Genomic DNA, 22643 nt, shown 5'->3' with positions numbered 1-22643 from the left:
AATGCCCACGTTTAAAACGTTCTTTTTTTCCCCTACTGTTCTTTTCCTACTATTTCCTGCCTTTTTTCTTTGTTTATTCACCATGCTCTAAGCTCTTGATTTATTGCTCATTTTTTTTGTTACAGGTCTTGAAACTGGAATCAGTTTAACCTCAAGAGAATCATCAGAGTGTTAATTTCCAAATGAATCCTCTTTCTAACAATGATAAGACTATCTATGACGAAAATACACATTTTGGGGACCCAGATCCACACCTGCCCTGGAGAAAGGTCACATTCTCCACTTTTGAAGAGCAGAAATCCTTCTGCATGGCCAGTTCTGGCAGGTCCTTATGTTGTCCCACACCAAAAGGTTTTGAGAGTTCTATGCTTGGTTAGCACTGACTTTCTTGGCTCTGTGGCAGAATGACCCCCCTCGGTCCCCCTCACCCAGGTTTTCACATTTCTTCATCTATAGAAACCTGGTGCTCCCTGGCCTCCCCTCTGTAAGGCTGGATCAGATCTCCAGCTTACACCCTGCTTTTAACAAATTCACCAAGCACTAAACTATGTTTAGGCACTGTTGTATTAGGCATTTCACGTTCATTATCTCATTTAATCCTCAAAACAATCCCACATATTAGCTTTAGATATGGTTAAGGTACTTGCTTAAAGTCACACAGGAAGTGGTAGAGCTGGGCTTCAAACCTGGGCTTGCCTAGCACCAAAGCTTGAGCTCTGACCTCTGTGCTACACATTCACCACTCAGCCAATGAACCCTCATGAGCGCGTGAGAAGAGAAACTTGAAGGCCCTTGAGTGGCTGAGAGGCTAGATGATGGCCCCCCAAAAGGTATTCACCTCCTCCTCCCTGGAACCTGTGAATGTTACTTTATATGGTGAAAAAGGACTTTGCAAATGTGATTAAGTTAAGAACCTTGAGATGGGAAGATTATCCTGTACTATCCAGGTGGGATCTAAATGCAGTCACATATATCATCATAAAAGGGAGGCAGGGGATCTGACACACACACAGAAGAGTTGGTAAGGCAGTGTGATCGTGGAGGAGGAGACTGCAGTGATTGGCCGCAAACCAAGAAATGCCACCTGCTACCAGAAGCTGGAAAAGGCAAGGAATGATTTTCCCCTGGAGCCTCCGGAGAAAGCACAGCCCTGCTGACGCCTGGTTTGGCCCAGTGATACTGGTTTCAGACTTCTGGCCATCAGAACTGTGAGAGAATATGTTTCTGTTGTTTTAAGCCACTAAGTTTGTGGTAATTTGTTATGGCGATCACAGGTGACTTTGTGATCTCTCTAGGCCAGTTTCCTTATCTGTAAAATGAGGATATTAGTGGTAATACCTAGAATTAAAAAAAAAAGAAAAGCGCTAGCATTTACCTAGCACAAGGTAGATGCTCTGCAGGGCTATTATCGCTCGCAGGGGCCGAGAGGAAGATGTATGGGGTGCTTTGGGAGCACATTGGAAGGAAGGGCAATTAACCCAGCCTATAGTTCATAAATGCACATGACCATCCAGTAAGGTTAACAAAGAAGTTGAAATTAATTAAAAACGACAGTATATGGCATTTATTGACCAAATGACAGAGAGTTCACAAAACAATCTCCACCCTTAATTTCTAAGAGTGACTGCAACCATCAGAGAAACTTTTCAGGTGGTAACTCATTACCTCGTGGATGCCCCAGCAACTTTATTTTTCTGGAGGTGATTCTGAATGGTCATTCTAGGACACATTAATTAATGAACCATAAAAATAAACACTGCAACTGGAAACTGGAAGTGTAAATTCAGTTGCCTATTACGAATGTAATCTGTGACCATCACACTTTGTCCATAGAAATGAGCAGAGGGAAGGCTGGACTTATCTAGGGGCCTGGTTCCCAGGTATGTAAGGATTATTTCTCCCTGAGGGCTGGACTGAAGCCGGGCCAGAGAGTTTGCCTTTGAGCTGTTCCTATTTGTTCATCCAGCTCCTGGAGAGTCGTCATTGCCTTCGTTATGGATTGCTCTGAGCTAGTGATGGAAGAGTTAGCAGGGTGGCCTGGAGTGGCTCTTAGCAGGCTGGTGCCAGCTGACACATGCCACTTAGGTTTCCAAGGAGCCAAGCTGTCCCCACTCACGCATGGCTGATGCACTTGTGGCTAAATGTGGTGCCACCAGGGCCCCGGGCCAGATTCAGGGCAGGAAATAGAATGCCATCTCCATCACCAGGGAAACCGTGGCCTGCGTGCATGATTTAAACCAGGGCCAACAAAAAAGCTCAAAGGCAGGGTCAGAAGAGGAAGGGAGACCAGAGGGCGGCTTGCATGGATTTTGTCTTGGGTTATAACTGTTGACAAGCCACTTAGCTGCCCACATGTTTAAGTTTATCTGCATATAAGATGGAGGTAACAATATTTACGCATCTCACTGGGGACTTATGAAAACAACATTTCTTACAGACCACTCAGGATCCATGGATGGAAGGTGGTATGTAAGTGCAGATGGTAAACTTACTGTGTGTGTGTGTTTTCAGCAGGTGCATTAGGGGCATGTAGACCCTCCGGAAAACACATTTAGAGTCTGACCAAAAGCAAGCAATAATAAAAACTAACAATTTTAAGTGCATGGATTTGTCTTTGGGTTTGTGCAGGTTTGGGGGAATTGCATGTGTAATTCAGACTTCAAGACTGTTTTCAAACATTGCTGTGATTAGTAATACTTATGGCTCAAATCATTTGAGAATGCTGTGGTTGTTGATTGTTTCCAAATGTTTGCCAAATTTGCTCTAAAAAATTCCCAAGTTAATTCTCCCGTATAGTTTATGAGTTGCACGTGGAGTCTGGAACTTTTGTTCCCAAGTTGGAAGGAGGCAAAAATCTATTTAAAAAACAAAGTGCAAAGAGGAATCTGTTGCTCTAACCCCTGGAGGTCTGCTATTTCTGAGGAGTCCTGAGTCTGTTACATATACATTTGTTCTGTTCATTTAAGGTTAAGCAATTGACCTCTGACCTCCCTATAAGGTTACTAAACGCTGCTTTCTGTCAGCTGGGTTCCTGAGGGAGTCTGTCACTCTGTTCTTGGTTAATTAAACCTTTCTCTGGTGCATATTGTCTGTCTAGAATAATTCCTGTGGGTCCAGGTGAATGGTGACTATTATAGAAAAACAAACTTGTTTAATAACACAAATAATACACTTAAAAATTAGAATAATTATATAAGTGAAATATAGAAAAGAAAGATCATCTGCAATTGTCTCATGCAGAATTAACCATACTGGCATATATATATATTTTAAACAAATATGGGATTCTAATGTATGTACTTGCTGTTTTGTGACCTGCTGTTGGGCTGAAGCCTTCACCTATTGTATCTGGGTGGAACACCACAGATCCTTGGAGTGTCTGGCCTACAGTGGGGAGAGGTCCTGCTTCGGTTGTGGGCATGGGGGTGGTAGAAGGAGGGCCTCAGAGCTTCAGTCAGGACTTGCGAAAGGAGTTTCAAAGATTTGTTCTCTTGGGCTTCACTGGTGGCACAGTGGTTGGGGGTCCGCCTGCCGATGCAGGGAACGCGGGTTCGTGCCCCGGTCTGGGAAGATCCCACATACCGCGGAGCAGCTGGGCCCATGAGCCATGGCCGCTGAGCCTGCGTGTCAGGAGCCTGTGCTCCGCAACGGGAGAGGCCACAACAGTGAGAGGCCCACATACAGCAAAAAAAAAAAAAAGACTTGTTCTCTCAGATGTCACTCCACTTCCTTAGCGCTCCCGTGTTTTGGCAACAGCATACATCCCAGAACTGGTAAACACTTGCTGATTTTAGCGTCTGTGCAGATGATGGTCCTGTGTCCTCCTGATCCATTTGCATTCTGCTGTCAGATCCATCAGTTCCCCCTTCCTCCCTTTTCTTCATACTAACAGAACTTGATTAAGGCATGGTTTATATGCAGCACAATGCACAAATCTTACAGCCTTTTGAATTGAATACTGCACACCTGTATGCACATAGGCATGACCCAGTGTAACCACTACCCGTGATATAAAACATCTCCAACATCCCAGAAGTGGCTTTGTGTCCCCTCTGAGTCAATCCCTCCTACCCCTAGGTAATCATTCTGTCCATTCTTAGACACTAATTTTACCATATTATTTCCCACCTAAAAACATTCCACAGGATTGTTGCCCCTTTATCTTGCTCCTTTGGGTCTAAATGTCCCTGCTTGACTTTCCAGGTCCACTTTCTTAAGGGTCCTGCCTGCTGAATCATTTGGGCCTCCACTGACATCTCCTGGCCTGAGGCCAGTCTCTGCACTGTCACTTCCATCTGCCAGGCTCCACCTGGAGCTTTGTTCACTCTGTGCCCTCACATTTCCCTGGCCTCCCCGAACCTCACCCATCCTTCAAGGCTCAGCCCAAGTCCTGTTTCTGGCAAGAAGTCCTTCCATTTTGCCAAAATTTTTTCCTATTTCTTTACCTCTCTCTTACACCCTGTATCGGTTGACATCAAGTGACTGAGTTTCTGCAAAGACTTGGGGCCATGGAAGGTAGACCACCCTGCCATTCCTACTTATGATTCCCCATGACCATCCACATGTGGCAGCACACAGTTTTCCAAACCCTCCGTTCTTTTCTCACCCATTCTCTCGCATCATGGGGCTGCCCCAGGTCTGCAGCTCCCCAACCCCAGGCCCTGCTCCCTGTCTATCTCTCCCCGTCTTTTCTTCCCCTTCTTGGTACTTTGCTACCCAGCTCACTAAATTGTCTCCTCCAGACCTCAGATTCCACCCCTTCTTCAGATCTGACACCAAAAATCCTGAGACCAGGCTCTCCTCAGAGGGTAGGGATAAAATGCGGGGAGAGAATTTGAGCAGATGATGATGGAATTCTTTTTCTCAGATACAAGAGGGCTGGAGACACTGGTGCATCATATAATTTTGCCCCATCCCACCCACATCCTTTGCACCCAGCAGTTAGTGGCTGTCCCGCCTCCTCTGTTGTTCCAGTGTGTTAACTTTGCTCCCACCCAGACTTCCTGAGTTTGCCATGGCACAAACAGAGTTCTGAGCTCACAAGAGTCAGCACAATCAAGGGGTTTAAGTAAGATATTGCAGCTAAAGGGCTTAGCACAGGTCTGCTGTGGTCAGGCTCAGAGCTAATATCAAAAGCCTGCAACCCCTTCTCTGATTCCTATCAAGTCAGATGTGTTGGGGATCCGAAAGTGACTGTGATTGTGTGTGAGTGAGTGTGTGTGTGTGGTCAGAAACCCTACCTTCTACAGTGAACACAGGCCCTGGGGCCAAGACCAGCTCTGCACTGCCTCTCCCTGGGACCCTCAGTCTCTTCATGAGTAAAATAAGATTCATAATCCATGCACCTCCGATGAGTGTAAGTGAAGCACACAGCAAAGCACTTTGCAGGTGGGCCCACCCTGCCATTGTGAGCCGGTAGAAGGACGGGCAATACAATGTGTTGGCAAGAAACTGGTTGGCCTAGTTCCAACTTGCAAATATAATTGTGTTTCTGAACTGGCAGTTGGCAAATGCAGCTCCCCAGAGACAAAGTCCGGTTCTAGACAAAATATTTCAGTTAGACTCCTTCAGTGGTAAGCAGACTCAGGAGTCTGGCTGCCTGCATTGATGTACAGGTTCTTACACTGACTTTGGAAAATGGCTTCGTCATTCCAAGCCTCAGTTGACTTGTCTGTGAAATGGGAATAATAGTCTCTTCCTCTTAGAATTGTCGTGAGGGGCAAAAGTAATTTATGTGAAGCTATAGAACAGTGCCTGACACATAGAAACGCTCGATGAATATTAGTGCTTTTATTATTTCCTAATAAGTGTTGCTCTGTACCTGTTTAATGAATGAATAGCTGCTGGTGTGGATTTGGCTTATGAGGGTGCTTTTTGTTCTTCTCTGGTATTTTCAGGCTGATTCCATCTGACCGTGCTTGGCTGGGAACAATTTTGACTAGGTAGGTGGGAAAGGAAATGACGAAATGAAAAGACTTCAACCAGGGGTAGGAATGCTGACTACAGAAGACCGTGAGATCCTGGGAGTAAACCCACTAGCCACCTGAGAGCTACCAGAGGACTTCCCTGAGGCCCAGGCCAGCCATGCAGCTGTCATTTCCCTCTCTGCTTCTTCAGAGAGGCCAACTTGACTTTGGTTTTATTCCCAAGCACATTTCCTGGCTTCATCCTGGCAGGACTGTGGCTATTTTTCTGGATAGCCAGATGAGATAAGCTGTAGACGTTTTTCTACAAAAGAATAAGCAACCAATATAGTATCTGGGGGTCCCTGCCCTGTGGCCCCCTCCTCATCTCCTCAGACAACTGTCAGAGCTGAGCCTGTGGGCAGAGGCCTATTTCATGACACACACACCCTTCTGAAACCCAGAGAGCAGGGTGGAGGGTTCCATGGCCACTCTGAGGGCAACAGTTTTGTTATTTGGTCCTGCCTTTGCCTTTGACTTACTATGTGACCTTCAGAAAGTCCCTTCCCCTCTCCAGGTCTCAGACTCTCCATCTACAAAATGAGGGAGTTGACCCTTACCGTCTCTGAAGTCCTCACTGTCTCTGAAAGTGGCAGAGTGCTGTGAGTTATCAACCTGGGTTGGAATTCTGGCTCCACTGTTTTCTGACCTCGTGGCCTTGGGTAGGCCACTTAAGTTCTTTAGATTGATCCCCCTCTGTAAAATGGGGATGATAAATAGTAATCTACCCTATAGGGTTGTAGCAAGGTTTAAATAAGACCTGTGCGGCTAAAGTGCTTAGCGCAGGATCTGCCCATGGTCAGGCTCAGCAAAGCAAGCCAATATCAAAAGACTGCAGCCCCTTCTCTGATTCCTGTCAGCCAGGCCAGGTGAGTTGGGGCCCTGGAGTGATATGCGCGTGTTTCCATCTGTCTGTCTGTGGACATGTGCCAGTGTATGTGGAGGGCTTGGCCTCCCCCAGGGCACTCTGGGAAGATCTGTCCAGGGAGCCTCCCTGAGGGCACCAGCTGAGTTGGAGCAGGTGTCTCATTTAGCAGAAGAGGCAGGTCATAGCCTTCCCCTCACTGCAGCATGCCTCAGTCTTTGGGACTCTAGATATCTTCATTGTTTCCTGAGCAGTTTTCCTTGAAGAGGCAATAGCTGGTCCCTCCCAGTGTGGAGATAACTAACCAGGTTCCCAGCCAGGGTGCAAGCATCCCCTGAAGCAACCTGTTCTATTGCTGCTCAGGACTTTGCTCTGTCTTGGAGGGCTGCCTGAAGGCAAGGAGCCCCAGCTCCTCTCCTGGGCCCCTGGGTTTTGAACTCAGGTCAGCTCTGTCCTAGGACTCCCTCCCATCTTTCTTCTCTCCTTGGACCACGTGGTGTTTGTTTCACACTGGACACTCCGCTAAGTGATGCAGGAAGTAGGCCCCCAGGGAGGCAGATACCGCCCAGCAAAGCAGATAACCAAGTGAAACCTCTGGATGCCTCTGGGGCCTGGGGCAGGCTCAGTGATAAGTGGAAATGCCAGGCTTATCGCTGCAGGCCGAGTTCTAGAGAAGCTATCCTGGCCAGCCCACCTCGCTCCCAGGCCTCCGGGCAGTCGGGCATCTCCAGGCAGAGTAAACGCTGGGTTGGCACAGCCGCAGCAGCAGGACGGGGATACTGTGCCCCACTCTGGCACTTCGCAGTCCCAGCGCCAGAGGCCAGTAGCGGGCGTCGGATTACACCCAGATATTTGCGGTAAGCAGGCCGGTCTGCTTTGAAGTAGGAGCCCGAGGAAGCATTGTTAGGTTCATGGGACTAAGGGAGGCTCGGTGACAATTGTTCCCCCGATCTGGGTCCTCTTGGACCAAGAAGCTCCATCAGCAGGAAGGTTTGGTTGATGGGTACAGCCCGGGGACGGTCAGCGCAGGCCTTTCCCGACTAACATGCCATATAGCGGGCAGAGGAGGCTGAGGGGCAGCTAACCCCGAAGTTGTCCACGTTGAAGCCTGCGAGACTTTCTGAGGTTCTGTTTCAGCTCTGGTTTCCTTCCAGGAGTAAGCGCAGCTTCATGGAGGACGCGTTTGCCCTTTCTGAGCGCACATCGGCTAATGGTGCATGCGGGGAGGTGGCTTGGGCCAGGCCAGGTGGCTGGGGGAGCTGACTTAGGACTGGGAAGACATCCCCTCATCCTCCTGTCCTCCCCCTGCCCCCGCACAAGGAGGGGACTGAGTACACTGCCATCCTTGTTGGCTGACCTTCTGGGGTGGGATGGGTGTGGTGAGGGGTGGTGAGTTCCAATCTCCACATTTTCATGTACTTTACCATGTGCCAGGTGCTGTGCTAAGTGTTTTACTTATCCTAATACTCAAATAGCCCTGAAGTTATTGCACTGTTATGAGCCCCTTTTACAAATGAGGAAAGCTGTGTTCGGGGAGATTAAGTTCCAGGTACGCAGCTGGTCCCTACGGGCACTTAGGTATGAAAGTAGGTAAGCACCCCTTTCCTCAAGATACGTGGCCTCTGTCTCTCAGAAAACTGCCATGATGTTTGATTTTCTTAGAACAAGACCTTTCACTGCCTTGTGCTGCCACACTTGTTATAAATCCACAAACCTACACAGTCTACCGCATGTCAGTCTCCCCCTCAGATGTTGTGCCCTTGAGCTTTGCAAAACCTGCTTCCTCTCCTCTGCTCCCCAGCCGCAAACACACTGAAGTCTTTGAGCTGTTTCTCCTGGCGTTCGACTCCAATTCTCTCCTCATCAATTTTGTTCATTATCTATGGACTTCCTCTTAAGAGAAACGAAGATTTAGCTCTCCCCATTTTCCCATCACAACTCTTGTAATACATATATCACTGTTTTAACTTAGTAAAGTATTTACTTTATTATGGCATAAAGTTATATAATATATATAATGTAATATTATATTATATAAATATAATTCACTGAAAATTCAATCATGTACTTTAATTTCATTCTTTCCTGAACTCTGATTTTCTCGGAGTCTCTGATTCCTTTTGTTCCCTTTTTGTCCTGTTGCCAGCATCATACTGATGGCTAACATTTGAGCACTCACTGGGTGCCAAGCTCTGTTCCAGGTGCCTTGCAAGAATTCTCCAGTGACCATCCTGAAAACTCTATGAAGTGTGTGCATTGTTACTATGTTACAGCCCAGGAAGTACAGACTCAGAGAGGTTAAATAAACTGGCTCGTGATTCTGCCCGAAAACTGGCAGAGGCAGGAGTTAAATCCAGATGGTCTGACCCTAGGCCTCGTGCTCTTAATATTTTACTACATGTCCTTAATTATATTATATCGTATACTGTTTTTTTCCCCCCTGAAGTCCTCCCTTTTGGGGATCCTCCATCTTCCTGCTTCAACTTTGGGCCTAGGTTGAAGCTGTTGTTTCCTGGAGCTCTGTTTTTTTGTTTGCTTGTTTAGTCCCTGGTTTTGCTGGTGTTTATCCTCCAAGCAGCTTCCTTGGAAAGGGGGCATACATTTTTTTACATCTTGGAAAGTCTTAAAAGTCTTTATTCTGTCTCCTGACAATGGTGCAATTTCTTCAAAATTCTAATTCTCTCTCATCTCGAATTTTACATGCAACCTAACTGTCTTGCCGCATCTGGTTGTTTTTAGGATGAGAAGTCTGATGTCATTCTGATTCCAGTTCTCTGATATGAGATTTTTTTTCTTTTAAATTTCAGGGAGCTTTTATAGTCTTCTCTTTACTTCTCTGTTCTAAAATTGCATAATGTCTGCAGTATTTCTTTGATAAATTCCTTCCCTCTTTCTTTCCTTTCTCCTCCTGAACTCCAGTTAATTAGATGTAGGACCAGCTGGATCCACTGTCTCTCTTTCTTATCTTTTCTCTCCATCTTCATCTTTCAGTTCTGTTTTCTGGAATATTATCTTAACCTTGTTTTCTAATCCCTATATTGGATTTTTAAATGTTAACATTCATATTTGTAAAAGACCTCCCTTTTATTCTATGTTTGTTCTTTTTCCATAACACCCTCTTCTTTTTTAATGGATGGAACAGTCTTTCACACTTTTCTGTGGTTACTAATGAGAGCCTTTTTTTAAAACTTTCCTCTGTTTCTGCCACAATTATATTTCGGTTTATTTGTTCTGAGCTCCCCTTTTCATCTTGGGGGCTTTCTTTGAATACCTGGTGATCCTTTTTTTCTGTGCATAGTTCAGAATAAGTCACAAAAACCTGGGTGGGTGGTTGAGGCTTGTTGACTGCTTGGCTTTGTTGAGGATCAGATGGGGAGCTCCCAAGGGACCCCAAAGCCAGTGCATAGAACGGTTGTATTGTGGACTGCTCCGTCTCTGCAGAAACAGATCTCTGATCTGCAGGGAGGGTGGGGAAGGAGGAGAGCCATAGCTTTGGATGGACTCCTCAGCCTTGCATTTCTGCTCCCCTCTTCCTCCACCTAGGGTCTCAGGGTCCACAGGCCTCTCTGGGGTTTTTCAGGGAAAGCTGGCTGTCACCAGAAAGACAAGGGAAGAGTCTTGGGATTCAGCACACACTGACCGCAGCCTACGGCAGAGGTCAGCCTGTGTTTTTCCGGGAGTGGATCGGCTGCCAGTCCTCAGCCAGGAAGGATGAGGTGTCATTGCACTTGCTACTCTGTATCCATCCAGCTAGGCTGCCTTTTCTCTGTCTGCGTTCTCTTGGCTTGCTGGGTGGAATGCCTCCCCCATCCTCTGGGCAGGCGGCATTGCCCAAAAGGAATTGCCCGTGGCTCTTGCTGTGCCCTCTAAATCAGGGAGTTGGAGAGAAGCCATGCACCAGCCCTCAGAGAACCCATGTGCTCACAAACTCATGTCTTCTGGAGGCTGAGAAATGAAAGGGGTTCAAAGCTGGTTTTCCTGGCTGCTCCTTTTCATCAAAGAGACCTAAGGACGTGTCCTGTCGGCATATTCTGAGCTTTCTCCCAGAGGGTCCCAGAGCTTACTTCTGGCAATTGTCAGGACTTCCTGCCTTCTGCTCATTTGATTGTTTTGGAAAATCTGGGCTGCAGCTTCCTCCTTCCGCAATTCTCCCGGTGGTCAGCCCAGCCTCCGGCTCCTGCTGGAGCCTCCTTTATTCATTCCTTCCATACCTATGTGCCAGGCACGTTGTGCCTCCTTTATTCATTCCTTCCATACCTATGTGCCAGGCGCTGGGGAAAAAGGCAAGCCAAAGGGGCACTGTTCTGGCCTCAGGGGCCTTCAAGGTGGTTCTGTACCAGTGTATGACGCAGCAGACATGTTTGCAGTAAACCAGCTGCCTTGCAATTACTTGTCGCTTAAGGGAGACCTGGGGCAAATACTTTTGTAATTTAAATAATTTGCTTTTGATATGAATAGGTGTCTGGGACATTTATTTTTGTCCTTTGTGTTCATCTAGACTTTCTTTCCAGGCTTTATTAACCCGGGACCTGCCTGGATGCAAGCTACTCTGAAACTCTCTAGAGCAGCGGTCGTAGTGAAGCCAAGGATTGGTGGGAACTGTCTCCCAGAGACAGCATCTGTCTCTTTAGACTGTGGGGACTTCCTTTCACAAAGATTATCGGCACCTATTGTAGGACAGACAGTTGTGCTGGGTGTTAGACTTCCAGAGATTTCTCTAGGCGGACACTTCCCGAAGTTTGACCCAGGGAACAGTAGTTCCACAGGGAAGTATTAAGCAGGAATTACGGAGGAAGAAGTAAGTCCCTACCCAGGTGCTGGTTTCTTTCTGTGACAGGTGAGGTCCTGCTGAGGGTGAATCCTCAGGAGGGACTGGAGCCTCGTGTGTCCCACATTTCTTTTTCAAGGAGAGTTTATCTGTGTGTTTTAAATCACAGTAAATGTAACAGACCAGTGCCCTTTTGAGCATGCTCTGGGCCGTTCCATCAATGACACCCAGTCCGTGCTCCCAGAAATGGGTCTGGATTTCTACATGGGCTGCTAAGGGCAGCTGTCCTGACAGAGGGCGAGTGGCAAGGGGTTTGCGGTCAAGCTGCACACTGTGTTTACTACTCAGCTACAGCTTAAAACAGCAAAACGATCCCAAGGTGTTTTTAGATGTCAGAGTTCCAGGTCAAATTTATTCTCATAATTGCTTTTATTCAGAAGGAGGGAGTTTAGGGGGATGCTAACACTCACCTCCCTGGTGCCAGCCTTCACCAGAGCTGCGCTATCCTCAGGAGGTCATGTGCCGGGGCCACCTTGGACAGAGTCCCTCTCTGGCCTTGTTTTCTCTCTCTGAGGGCCTGGATGCAAGTGGTGTCAGTGGACTGTTCTGCGGCAGCCTTGGGCTCTGTGGTGCCCCCTCACACCCCACCTTAGTGTCAGCCTGAGCGTGTCCTTTTGTCTGGTATATTTATTGTGGCTTCTGTAAAAGTTTCATTTGAACCAAGTGTTTCTGAGGCTAAAATATTTGGAAACCACAGGAAACGCAGGCCCCCTTGCTCTCTAGGGCCTTACTGTGCCTGTTTCAGTTTAGAGACTGGGTGCCTGATGCCTGTGTAGACATCCTTGGGGGAGAAGGGTGTCACTGGCAAATGGTCCCCAGAGGGCTCTGCAAGGAACATGACCTGAGGGATGATACTTGGCCACTGTTCTTCACTTCTATTTTTAGGTACAAGTGACTAGTGACTGGGGGCCCCATGTGGGGAAGGACCTGCTGATTCACCCCAGAGCAGACTAAACACCTTTGGGGCATCAGCAAAGTAGGGGAACCAAAATTTTGTTTTTAATTTGCAGAAGCACCAAATTTTTTCATCATGGCAAAATCAGAACTTTGTTGAATGGCCTCACGTTTCCTTCTGTTTTAGTCTAGCTTCTTATTGTGAATTGGATGTGTATGTGATGGGTGGGACCATCTGCTTCTCAGTGCTTTGGACCTCTAAAGCCCTTACTCTGCCCTGGTATCCCTGAGGCCCCCTCATAGAGTCCAGTTATCAGGTTGTTACCTAAAGGATCCCTTTTCTTCTAACCTTTAGTTTCAGCTACACGAACTCTGCCTGCCCTGGGCAGATTCTTAACATATTTGCCCATCAACAGCCTCTCAGAGAGGAATGTTAAATGCTGCAGTGATGTCAAAGGGGCCCCCAAGGGGAAGGGCCTGGGCCAAGCCCAGCCTGTCACTCATGGCCACAGCAGAGTGGGAGATAAGCAAAGGCAACAGCTCGGAGAGAGTCTGGTCTTCTGGGCGCCCTGAACAACCCAGGTGAGCCTTAGCTAGAGAACAATGAACTTCCAGACACCGCTGCCCAAGTGAAAGCAAGAGGTCTGCAGCTCTTCTGATTCCTCACCCTTGGCAATCTTCATCAGGATGTCAGGAGCCCCCAAGGAGAGTTTGCCGGGGTTGCCAGGGCTGGGCAAGGCCTGCTTAACCACCATGGACCAAAAGCTTAATGTGCTGGATGAGAAGGTTGACAAACTCTTAAATTTCCAAGAAGACGTCATGGAGAAACTGCAATGTGTGTACCGAGGCATGGGCCACCTGGAGCAAGGCCTGCACCGTCTGGAAGCCTCCCGTACTCTGGGCCCAGCTGGGGCCGACCGCACTCCCCCCGCTGACATGCAGGCTGGGTGGCCGGAGGTCCTGGAACTGGTGAGGGCCGGGCGGCAGGATGTCGCCCAGCAGGGCGCCAGGCTAGAAGCCCTCTTCCGGATGGTGGTGGCTGTGGACAAGGCCATAGCTTTGTTGGGGGCCGTGCTCCAGAACTCGAAGGTGGTGGATTTTATCATGCAAGGGAGTGTCCCCTGGAGGAAGGGAAGTCTGGCCGACGGCCCTGCGGAGGTTGGTTCCTGCTGCCCTGCCCCGGTGCCCTTCTGGCTGGAAGGGAGGCTCGGGTCCCTGGTGGGGAGACCAGACAGGAAGCTAGTCCTAGGAGAGCTGGAGGGCTGTTGTCCCCTCTTGTGCCTCCTGCGTGACCTGTTGATGGGAACATGGAGAGATGGAAACTTAAAGACCATAGGTGGGTTTCCAGACAGGCCAGGACAGGTGGATTTCCCCCAGGGAAAGGGAGAGGCAGTGCCTCTGTGGGGCCCTGGGCTGTGCAGGGAACCTAGAAGTGAGGGACAAATGAGCCATTAGGGAGAGGAGGGCAGTTACACTTCTTTGACATCCCAGGAACTTCTTTTCTCCTTACACCTGGGGTGGGAGAGAAGTGGGGAGTGCTCAGTTTACCCCGACAGAGCCCCCTTCAGAAACCCAAACCTCCCTCCCTTCCTGTCCCCAGCCTTGTGCTCTGTCCCAGAGTGGGCGGAGTGTGCAGCTGCCTGTGGGGACATGAGTGTTGACAGTGACCCACGGGGGACACAGGCGGGAGCCGGAGCCTGGGGGTGGAGTGTGGCATTTCTGGGAGCAGCTGTTCCCAAGGGTTGCATAATCAGACCCACTGGCTAATGGAAGCTTGGCTGGTGTGTGTGTGTGTGTGTGTGTGTGTGTGTGTGTGTGTGAGAGTGTGTGTGTGTGTGTGTGTGTGTGTGTGTGTGTGTGTGTGGTGTGTAGAGGCAACACTGGGAACAGCAGGGTAAGCCACCTAGCAACACTCACATGGCCTGCAGCCACCCTTTCAGATCTCTGCAGCTTCCCCCCAGCTTGAAGTCTGTGCTTAAACTCTGTCAGCGACTGAGGCTTTCAGAGGCAAGGCTGCAGGAGTTTGCCTTCCCTCCCCCTCCCCAGCCAGGCCAGAACTCGCTCTGCAGATCCCTTCGCTCCCTGCCCAGCTGCTTCTCCAGAGCTGGCCCCTCCCACCCCAGCTCCCTGCTTTCTGCACCTCCCCTGAAAGTCAGGCCTGCAGGGGAGATGTGACCTTCTGCTCTTGACAATGATAACCAACCTCAGCTTTAAAACAGAAAATAAATCTAATTTATGCTCATGGTAAGAAAACATTCTCCCTCCTACTGCATCCCCCCAGTCCCCGGGACAGCCCTCCTCCCCAGACAATCATAGGAACCAGTCTCCTGTGAAACCTTCCAGATAGAGTCTGTTTATCTACAAGCACATTGGTATACACACCACCCTCTTTGTTTTGTTTTGTTTTAACTCAAATATTACTCACATTGTACTGGCCTGGATTTTTTCTAACTTAATATATTTGGGGCATTGTTTCATATTTATAGCTAGAAAGCTTCCTCGTTCTTGTTAAGTTGCAGAGAGCTCTCTTTTTGAGGATGTGTCTTAATTTGCTAATCAGTCCCATATCATTGTTTGTTTATATTGTTTCTCATTTTTAGCTATTATGGATAATGATGCAGTGACTAACCATGGAAGTGTGAGTTTATCTATATGACACACTCCTAGAAGTGGCAGTGCTAAGCCAAAGGGTAAATTTATACAATAAATGAAGCCAAACCAACCTTCAAAGGAGTTATTCTAATTCAATAACGTATGGGAATGCTTGTTGCCCCATTTTTGCTAACAAAGCATATTATCCAGTTTCTGACTCTTTGCCTGTCTGGCGGATGAAAACATCTTATTATGCATGTGATTTTTAAAAAACATTTTAGTATAAAAAATGTCAAACATTTATAAAAATAAAGATTAGTACAATGAACCCTGTGAGCCCATAACTGGAGGCTGATGTTTCCCACCCACTTCCCTCTTTCCAGATTATTATTTTTTTTTTTACGGTACGTGGGCCTCTCACTGTTGTGGCCTCTCCCGTTGCAGAGCACAGGCTCCGGACACACAGGCTCAGCAGCCATGGTTCACGGGCCCAGCCGCTCCGCGGCATGTGGGATCTTCCCGGACCGGGGCACGAACCCACGTCCCCTGCATCGGCAGGCGGACTCTCAACCACTGCGCCACCAGGGAAGCCCTTTCCAGATTATTTTGAGGAAAATCTGAGATAATGGATTATTTCTTCCATAAGCATTTCAGCACGTATATCTAAACCATAAGAGCTCTTTTAAAAAACATTATCATGATCTAAAATGTGAATGGTAACTTGATATTACCAGTCAGCATTCAAATGTCCCTGATCGGCTTATGCCTTATTTATTTATTTTTATCGTTTGTTTATTTGAGTTAAAATCCGAATAAGGCAATTGGTTATATGCCTCTTAAAGCTAACTTTTTAAAAAAAATTAAAAAAAAAACTTTTTATTATGAAAAATTTCAAACATAACCAAAAGTAGACAGAATGATATATCTCATTGTAGTTTTAATTTGCTCATGCCCTTTTCCCTCTATTTCTTTTTTTTGCCTTTTTCTTGATTTGTAAGAATTCTTCATATATTAGTGAAATCAGCTGTCATACGTGTTGCAGATATTTAGGCATCTCTGGATAGGGTGAAGTCATGGAACTTTCTGTTTTCTGAGTTCTTGCCATGGTTCCTGCCTGTGATTGATCTGGCACGTGACTGATCTCTCTTCCGGTCTTTGTGTTTACTACACATCCCAGTAACTATGTTACTAGATCTAGTACTAGATCTAGAACTAAGGGCTAGATCTAGTCTCCCAGGCAGGCTGTCAGCTCCTTGCTGACTGTGAGGCCTCTGCTTCCCTCTGTGTGCGGGCAGGGCTGGCCATTAGACAGCTGTGACCGAGCCCCAGCTACTTAACACACTGTCCATGCTGAAAGCAGCGCACTGTGGAGACTGTCTGGGGATCCTCTTTGTATTTCCTAGGAGAGTAGGGGCATAGCAATTTGTGGAATTGAATTCAGCCTTAGCAGTGGCTGCCAGGACTTCGGGAAGCTTCTCCTCAGGTCTGGAGTGCCCAGTGGCACTTCGTTTGGTTGTAACAACGAATCAGATTATTACTGGAAGCCACGTGCTCTCTCATGGACAGAGTCAGGCTCAGCCAGGATGCGCAGAATCAGTCAACCTGCTCAGAAGGCATCGGTCCTCCAGATGCCTAGGCATTTGGGGTCTATCCTTTTTCTTCTGGATGCATCGGACAAGGCAGGAACCAAAAGTTTGAGCCTTGAAGTCAAAACCCAGCTCTGCATGTGTGTGTGTTTGTATGTGTGTGTGTGTGTGTGTGTGTGTGCGCGCGCACGCACGCCTCTCTCCACCAAAGACAAAGGGAGGGAGAAGACAGTCTGAGCCCCACAAAGTCTACCAAAGGACAGTCTGTTCAAGTCTTTCTCTACTGGTGGGTGAAACAGGAGGCAGCGTGATAATGCTTTCAGTTCCCCCAACTACGGGGGTGGCAGGGCAGAGTCTGTAGAAAGAGACCAAAGGAGAGGTCTCTGCAGAGCAGGGCATCCGGGTCACATTGATGATGCTGGTGATAATCATGATGACAGCAGCTAGCACTTATTTATTACGTGTTTCCATGTGTTATGTTGTTACCATTAAGAGGGCAAAGCTTACTGTCCTGGAATCCCAAAGACATGAGCAGAAAACAGGACTGAGGGGCACAGCATAGGAAAAACAGTGGAACCAACCTGGAACCAAGCAGAACCCTATGTGCCACCCCCCACCCCCACTCCAGTACAAAGGCCCCTCCACGTCCCCTGCCTCTTGTTTGTGGAAAAGCTGAAGTCTCCCAGGCCTCCCCAAGCCACAAAAGAGCAGGCCAAAGCAGCTAATGATTAGGACAACAGAGTCACAGACTCAGTGTCTGATGCACATTCCTGAGTTGTTTTACAGATACTGTAACTGCCACCAGAGGGAAAAAGCTAACTACATGATGGCCAGACTGCAGCCATGACTTAAGCTCCATCTTGAGCAGCACTGAATCTATGGCTAGCAAAATTTCAAGAACTGGCCTCAAGAGAATGGGATACTATTGCTCATAATAATCTATATCTTTGTGGGCATCAACATAATTGTAGCTTCTTCTGCCCGTATATGTAAATGGGCAACTACACTTGACAGCAAAGAGATGCTACAGACCCATGCCGACATCTTCCACTCTAAGAATATGGCGCCCTATGTCAGCACGAAGTAGTTACAGAAGATGGACCTTTGCCCATAATCCCATAGAAATGGAATGATGTTCTGACAAGTGGGGATTTGTAAGCAGCTTTTGGCAGGAAAGAGCTCTTTGCAGGAGGCCCCTTTTGTCTTGCCACTAACCTTAAACCAGGCACCCCCATGCTCTACTCATCTCTGGCCCAAGCGCAACTTTCAAGTCTTTTGATCACACAATACCTTGCCTAACAAGTCAGTTCTTTCTGTAGATCAAAGAAGTAGAAATGAAGAATAAGTAACTAACAGAAGACCAGATCTCTTCCCTAGCTTCTCCTTCAGTAAGCTCACAAACTGTGTGAACAAACTGTGAACAAGATAGCATCAACAAGCCTGCACGACAAGCCTGCATACACTGGGGGATGGCGACAACTCTGATTAACTGAGATTACTTCACTCTTTCCCTTTAAAAACTTTCATGGCTGAGCAGATTCTTTGGAGGCGGTTTTTGGGGGACGCTGAGTCCACCCTCTCCCCAGATTGCCAGCATTCTGATTAAAAGCAACTTTCCTTTCTACCAACATTTGCCTCTCTCAAGTATTGCATTTTGAGGAAAAAGCAGCTGGACCTGATTTGGTAGCAAATGTAACCTCCATCCTTAGTGTCAGGGAGACATGCAAGAGAGGTGAGCACTATGGTGGGAATTGCTCCAGCTGATTTTTGCCACATGGGCCTGGAATTCCCAGATCTTCCAATTTTCTTTTTCAAGAGAAGCTGGGAACCTAGAATTTTTTCTAATCAGTTTTATTAAGGTAAAATTTACATACAATAAACTGCACATACACACACTAAGTATGCACAGTTTAAGTATACAATTCAACAAATGTATACACCCTAATAACCACCACCACAATCAAAATGTAGAACAATTCTATAACCCCCAAATGGAACTTAGAATTTTGATGTAAAAATCTCCTAGATTTAAAATGGTGGTAACAAATTTAAAATTTTTAAATTCTATGCAAGCCAAAAAAAATGCGAGCTCTTTTTGGACTCTGGCCTCCTAGTTGGGGCCTCTGTGGCCAAGGCAGGAGAAAGGGCCTTCGGTCTCTGGCCTGAGACCAGACCCACTTCTGTGACAAGTGCCAGGAGGAATCTTAGGGGCCATATCAGTCAAAGGCTCAGAAATACCAGGGGGGCCCAGCAAGGGTCAGGCCACCTAGAAATATTTGCATTTGGAAATACTGAGTGCTCTGGACGATTTCAGGGGCACGAGTATATGCACTGGACTGGTGTGGACCATTCAGTTCAGGAAGACCTGCTGAGAGCCTCACTGGGTGGGCTCCGAGTGTCCTTACATGATCTGCTCTGTCTCAGACAACACAAAATCATCCGAGCTATTGAGCACTTACCATGTGCTGGGAGCACTTCTCAGGAAATTCCACAAATTAACTCCCCCAATCCTCCCGCTAGCTCTACGAGTAGATAATATTATTCTTCCCATTTTACAGATGAGGAAAGTGAGATGCAGAGAAGTTAAGGATCTTGGCCAAGTGGTGAAGGTGGGGTTTAAACCCAGCAACTCTGGTTCAAGGGTCCTGTACTGCAAAGAGGCAACCTTGGGATCCACCCACCTAGCTCCCAAGCAGACATTATTAATTGATAGTGGCACTCTCCCCCTGCAAGCATAGATTTATCTGACCTTAGTATCCAACTCAAGCCAACACTGTAAAAGCCATGACCGATTGATCTAAATTGACACCTTAAATTTATTTTCCATGCCTTGTCTAGTATTTTCAGGTCTGGTCTGTTTAGATCACCCTGTCGGGGGCTAGGTCTGCCCCTTACCTGCACTATGGTGACCCATTAGAAAGGACTTGGTGACCTTGGGAAAGCCTCAGCATCCTTATCTCTAAAATGACAATAGTAATATGTACCCTCTAGTATTACTCTGAGACTAAGAAATAACCTAAGTTCTTCTATTTCAAGCACAAGGTAGGTGCTCAACAAATGTTTGTGGCCTGAACGATGATGTTGATGATGATGCTAGTTTTTATGGTTATTCTTTTAGAACAAAGAGCGAGTGGAAGAGAAAGGAGCAAAACCAAAGCACGCACTGAGCACCAGAGGCGTGCAAGCCGAGCTCAAGGGGCCTTGGGAAGGTGAGTGGGGCCCCGTTGGCTTTATCCCACCTGCCCACCTAATTTCAGAATAAAAATACCACCACCACCACCACCAATATGATTACTGAAAAACTGCTGAAACTTATTCTTCGTCCTCTTTTTTTTTTGCAGTTCTTTTTGTCCTTTATGCTTATTCCATTCTGTATTGCTCTTTATTTCACTTTGCTTTAAATTTTTATGGATCGCTTTTTTTAAGCACTTGGTCAACTTTAAAGTTTTTTAAGCTAATTTTCTTTTATAATCTTGCATAATAGTTACATGGTTCCAAAGTCGAATTGACAAAACAAGGTATATTAAGAGAAGTCTAGCTTCTATGCATGTTCCCTGCATCCTATTTTCTCCCCTGCATATGTAACTATGTAAAAAAGTTTTTGTCTTGTCTTTCCTTTGAGGTCCAGTCTCTTTAGACCACATTATAAGTGGTTATACACACACATATGCAGGCTCACATACACACAGCCTTCCTTCTTAGACAAACAGAAGCATACCACACACTTCTCCTCCTTGCTTTTCTCCACTGTATATCCTGAGATCACTCCATAGCCGCATATGGAGATATTTGTTTCTCCTTTTTTATGCCTGGGTGGCCCTGGTTTAGTCAATCAACTCCCTCCTGATGGTCACTTGCATTATCTCCAGTCTGTCTATTATAAACATGGTGCACTGAATGGCCTTCTACATATTTTTCAGGATACCTTTGGGATAGGTTCTTCTAAATAGGAGAGCATTTTTATCCTGCTTATTTTCCTATAGAGAGCCAGAAGGTGGAGCTGCCAGAGGGGACAGTGGAGAGGTTGCCCCCCATCAGTGCTTCGGGGATAGGAGCTGACCTCCTTACCCAGGCAGAAGCCTCACCAGGGCAGGGAGACAGAGTTCCTGGCCCAGCCCAGGTACGCCCAGAGGTGGAAGCCAAAGCTCCTGTAACATCCAGCGAGAACCCCAGGACGGGCCTGGAATTGTCTGTGGTGTCTGAAAGGGTCAGTGAGGCTCCCACCAGCCAGGAAGCTGCATCGGGTGCAGGACGAGGAACATCATCCAGTAGACCTGACCCTCAGCCCTCGGAGGAGGGCATGAGGCTGACTCCAGCGCTGCCAGCCCAGGCCAAGTCAGCTCACGGTGGTGGAGAAACACCTCCAAGGTAAGGGATGTGCCTCCAAGCTGGGCAAGGGAAGGCATTAACCGCAGCTCCTGGGCTGGAGCCTGCTAAGGGGCCAGCTGCTCCTGTTTGTGTGTCCACTGTGTGTGCAGCTCTGGCTAGCCTCGAGACGAGAAGACAGGAGAAGGCCGAGGCCCTGCTTTCAGAAGCTTAGAGCACTGGTTCTTACCTGGCACCCATTAGAATTACTGGAAGGAATTTTTTAGATACGAATGCCCAGAGGTTCTGATTTATTCAGTCTGGAGTGATGCTCAAACATCGTTTTTTTGTTTATTTGTTTGTTTTTAAAGCTCCCCAGGTGAGTCCCATGTGGAACAAGACTGAGAGCAATAGTAGTAGCTATAATAATACTTAAAAGTGTTCACTGAACACATCCCAGGTGCCAGTCGTTGGCTGAGCGTTTCACAGACATCATCTCGTTTTATTCTCACAACCTCCCCAGGAGGCAAGTGTGGTTGGTGTCCCCAGTTTACTCATGATGAAACAGGGTCAGGTTGCCCAGGGCCACACAGCTTGGGATTCATAGAGCTGGAATCTGAATCCAGGTGTTTGTTTGTTTATTACGGAAGTATAGTTGATCTACAATATTATATTAGTTTCAGATATACAGCATAGGGATCAGAAGTTTTATAGTTTATACTCCATTAAAAGTTATTATAAGATAATGACTATAATTCCCTGGGTTATATAATATATCCTTGTTGTTGATCTAGTTTATACATGGTAGGTGTACCCTAATGAGCAACTCCCCGCTTCACTCTCCCCACTGGTAACCAGTAGTGTGTTCTCTGTATCTATGAGTCTGTTTCTGTTTTGCTATATACCTTCATTTGTATTATTTTTTAGATTTCACATATAAGTGATATCATACAGTAATTCTTTCTCTGTCTGACTTATTTCACTAAGCATAATATGCTCTAGTTGTATCCACGTTGCTGCAAATGGCAGAATTTCATTCTTTTTTATGGCTGAATAATATTCCATTATCTGTATATACCATGTCTTCTTTATCCATTCATCTGTTGATGGACACTTGGGTTGCTTCCATATCTTGGCTATTGTAAATAGTGCTGCTATGAACATTGGGGCACATGTATCTTTTTAAATAAATGATTTTGGTTTTTTTCTGGATATATACCCAAGATTGGAATTACTGAGTCATATGGTAGTTCTGTTTTTAGTTTTTTGAGGCACCTCAATACTGTTTTTCATAGTCACTGCACAATTTACATTCCCACCAACAGTGTGCAAAGGTTCCTTTTTCTCCACATCCTTGCCAACATTTGTTATTTGTAGTCTTTTTTTTTTTTTGGCTGTGTTGGCTCTTCGTTGCTGCATGCAGGCTTTCTCTAGTTGTGGCAAGCGAGGGCTACTCTTTGTTGCAGTGTGCGGGCTTCTCATTGTGGTGGCTTCTCTTGTTGTGGAGCATGGGCGCTAGGCTTGCAGGCTTCAGTAGTTGCAGCACGGGGGCTCAATAGTTGTGGCATGTGGGCCCTAGAGCACGTGGGCATCAGTAGTTGTGGCTCATG

General features: G+C 46.9%; 1 protein-coding gene across 2 annotated transcripts in view; it reads left to right on the top strand.

The window, feature by feature from the left end:
• Positions 1-2261: 2261 nt before the first annotated feature.
• Positions 2262-22643, top strand: part of MYLK3 (myosin light chain kinase 3) — a gene marked incomplete at its 5' end in the record, with an annotated part of 57906 nt that continues 37524 nt past the window's right edge. Inside the window, 3 exons of one of the 2 annotated variants that reach the window (XM_082677101.1) lie at positions 2262-2469; positions 19847-19937; positions 20712-21096. In XM_082677101.1, coding sequence (XP_082533227.1) covers positions 2416-2469; positions 19847-19937; positions 20712-21096 — 530 coding nt within the window. Of the gene's footprint in view, positions 2470-13237; positions 13709-19846; positions 19938-20711; positions 21097-22643 lie in introns of those variants that run through there. The other variant, XM_082677100.1, reaches the window with a different exon arrangement.

The sequence above is a fragment of the Grampus griseus genome (genome assembly GCF_964374135.1).
Source record: "Grampus griseus genome assembly, chromosome: 19".
NCBI classification, from domain to species: domain Eukaryota; kingdom Metazoa; phylum Chordata; class Mammalia; order Artiodactyla; family Delphinidae; genus Grampus; species Grampus griseus.
This window is presented reverse-complemented; position numbering and strand designations above follow the sequence as displayed.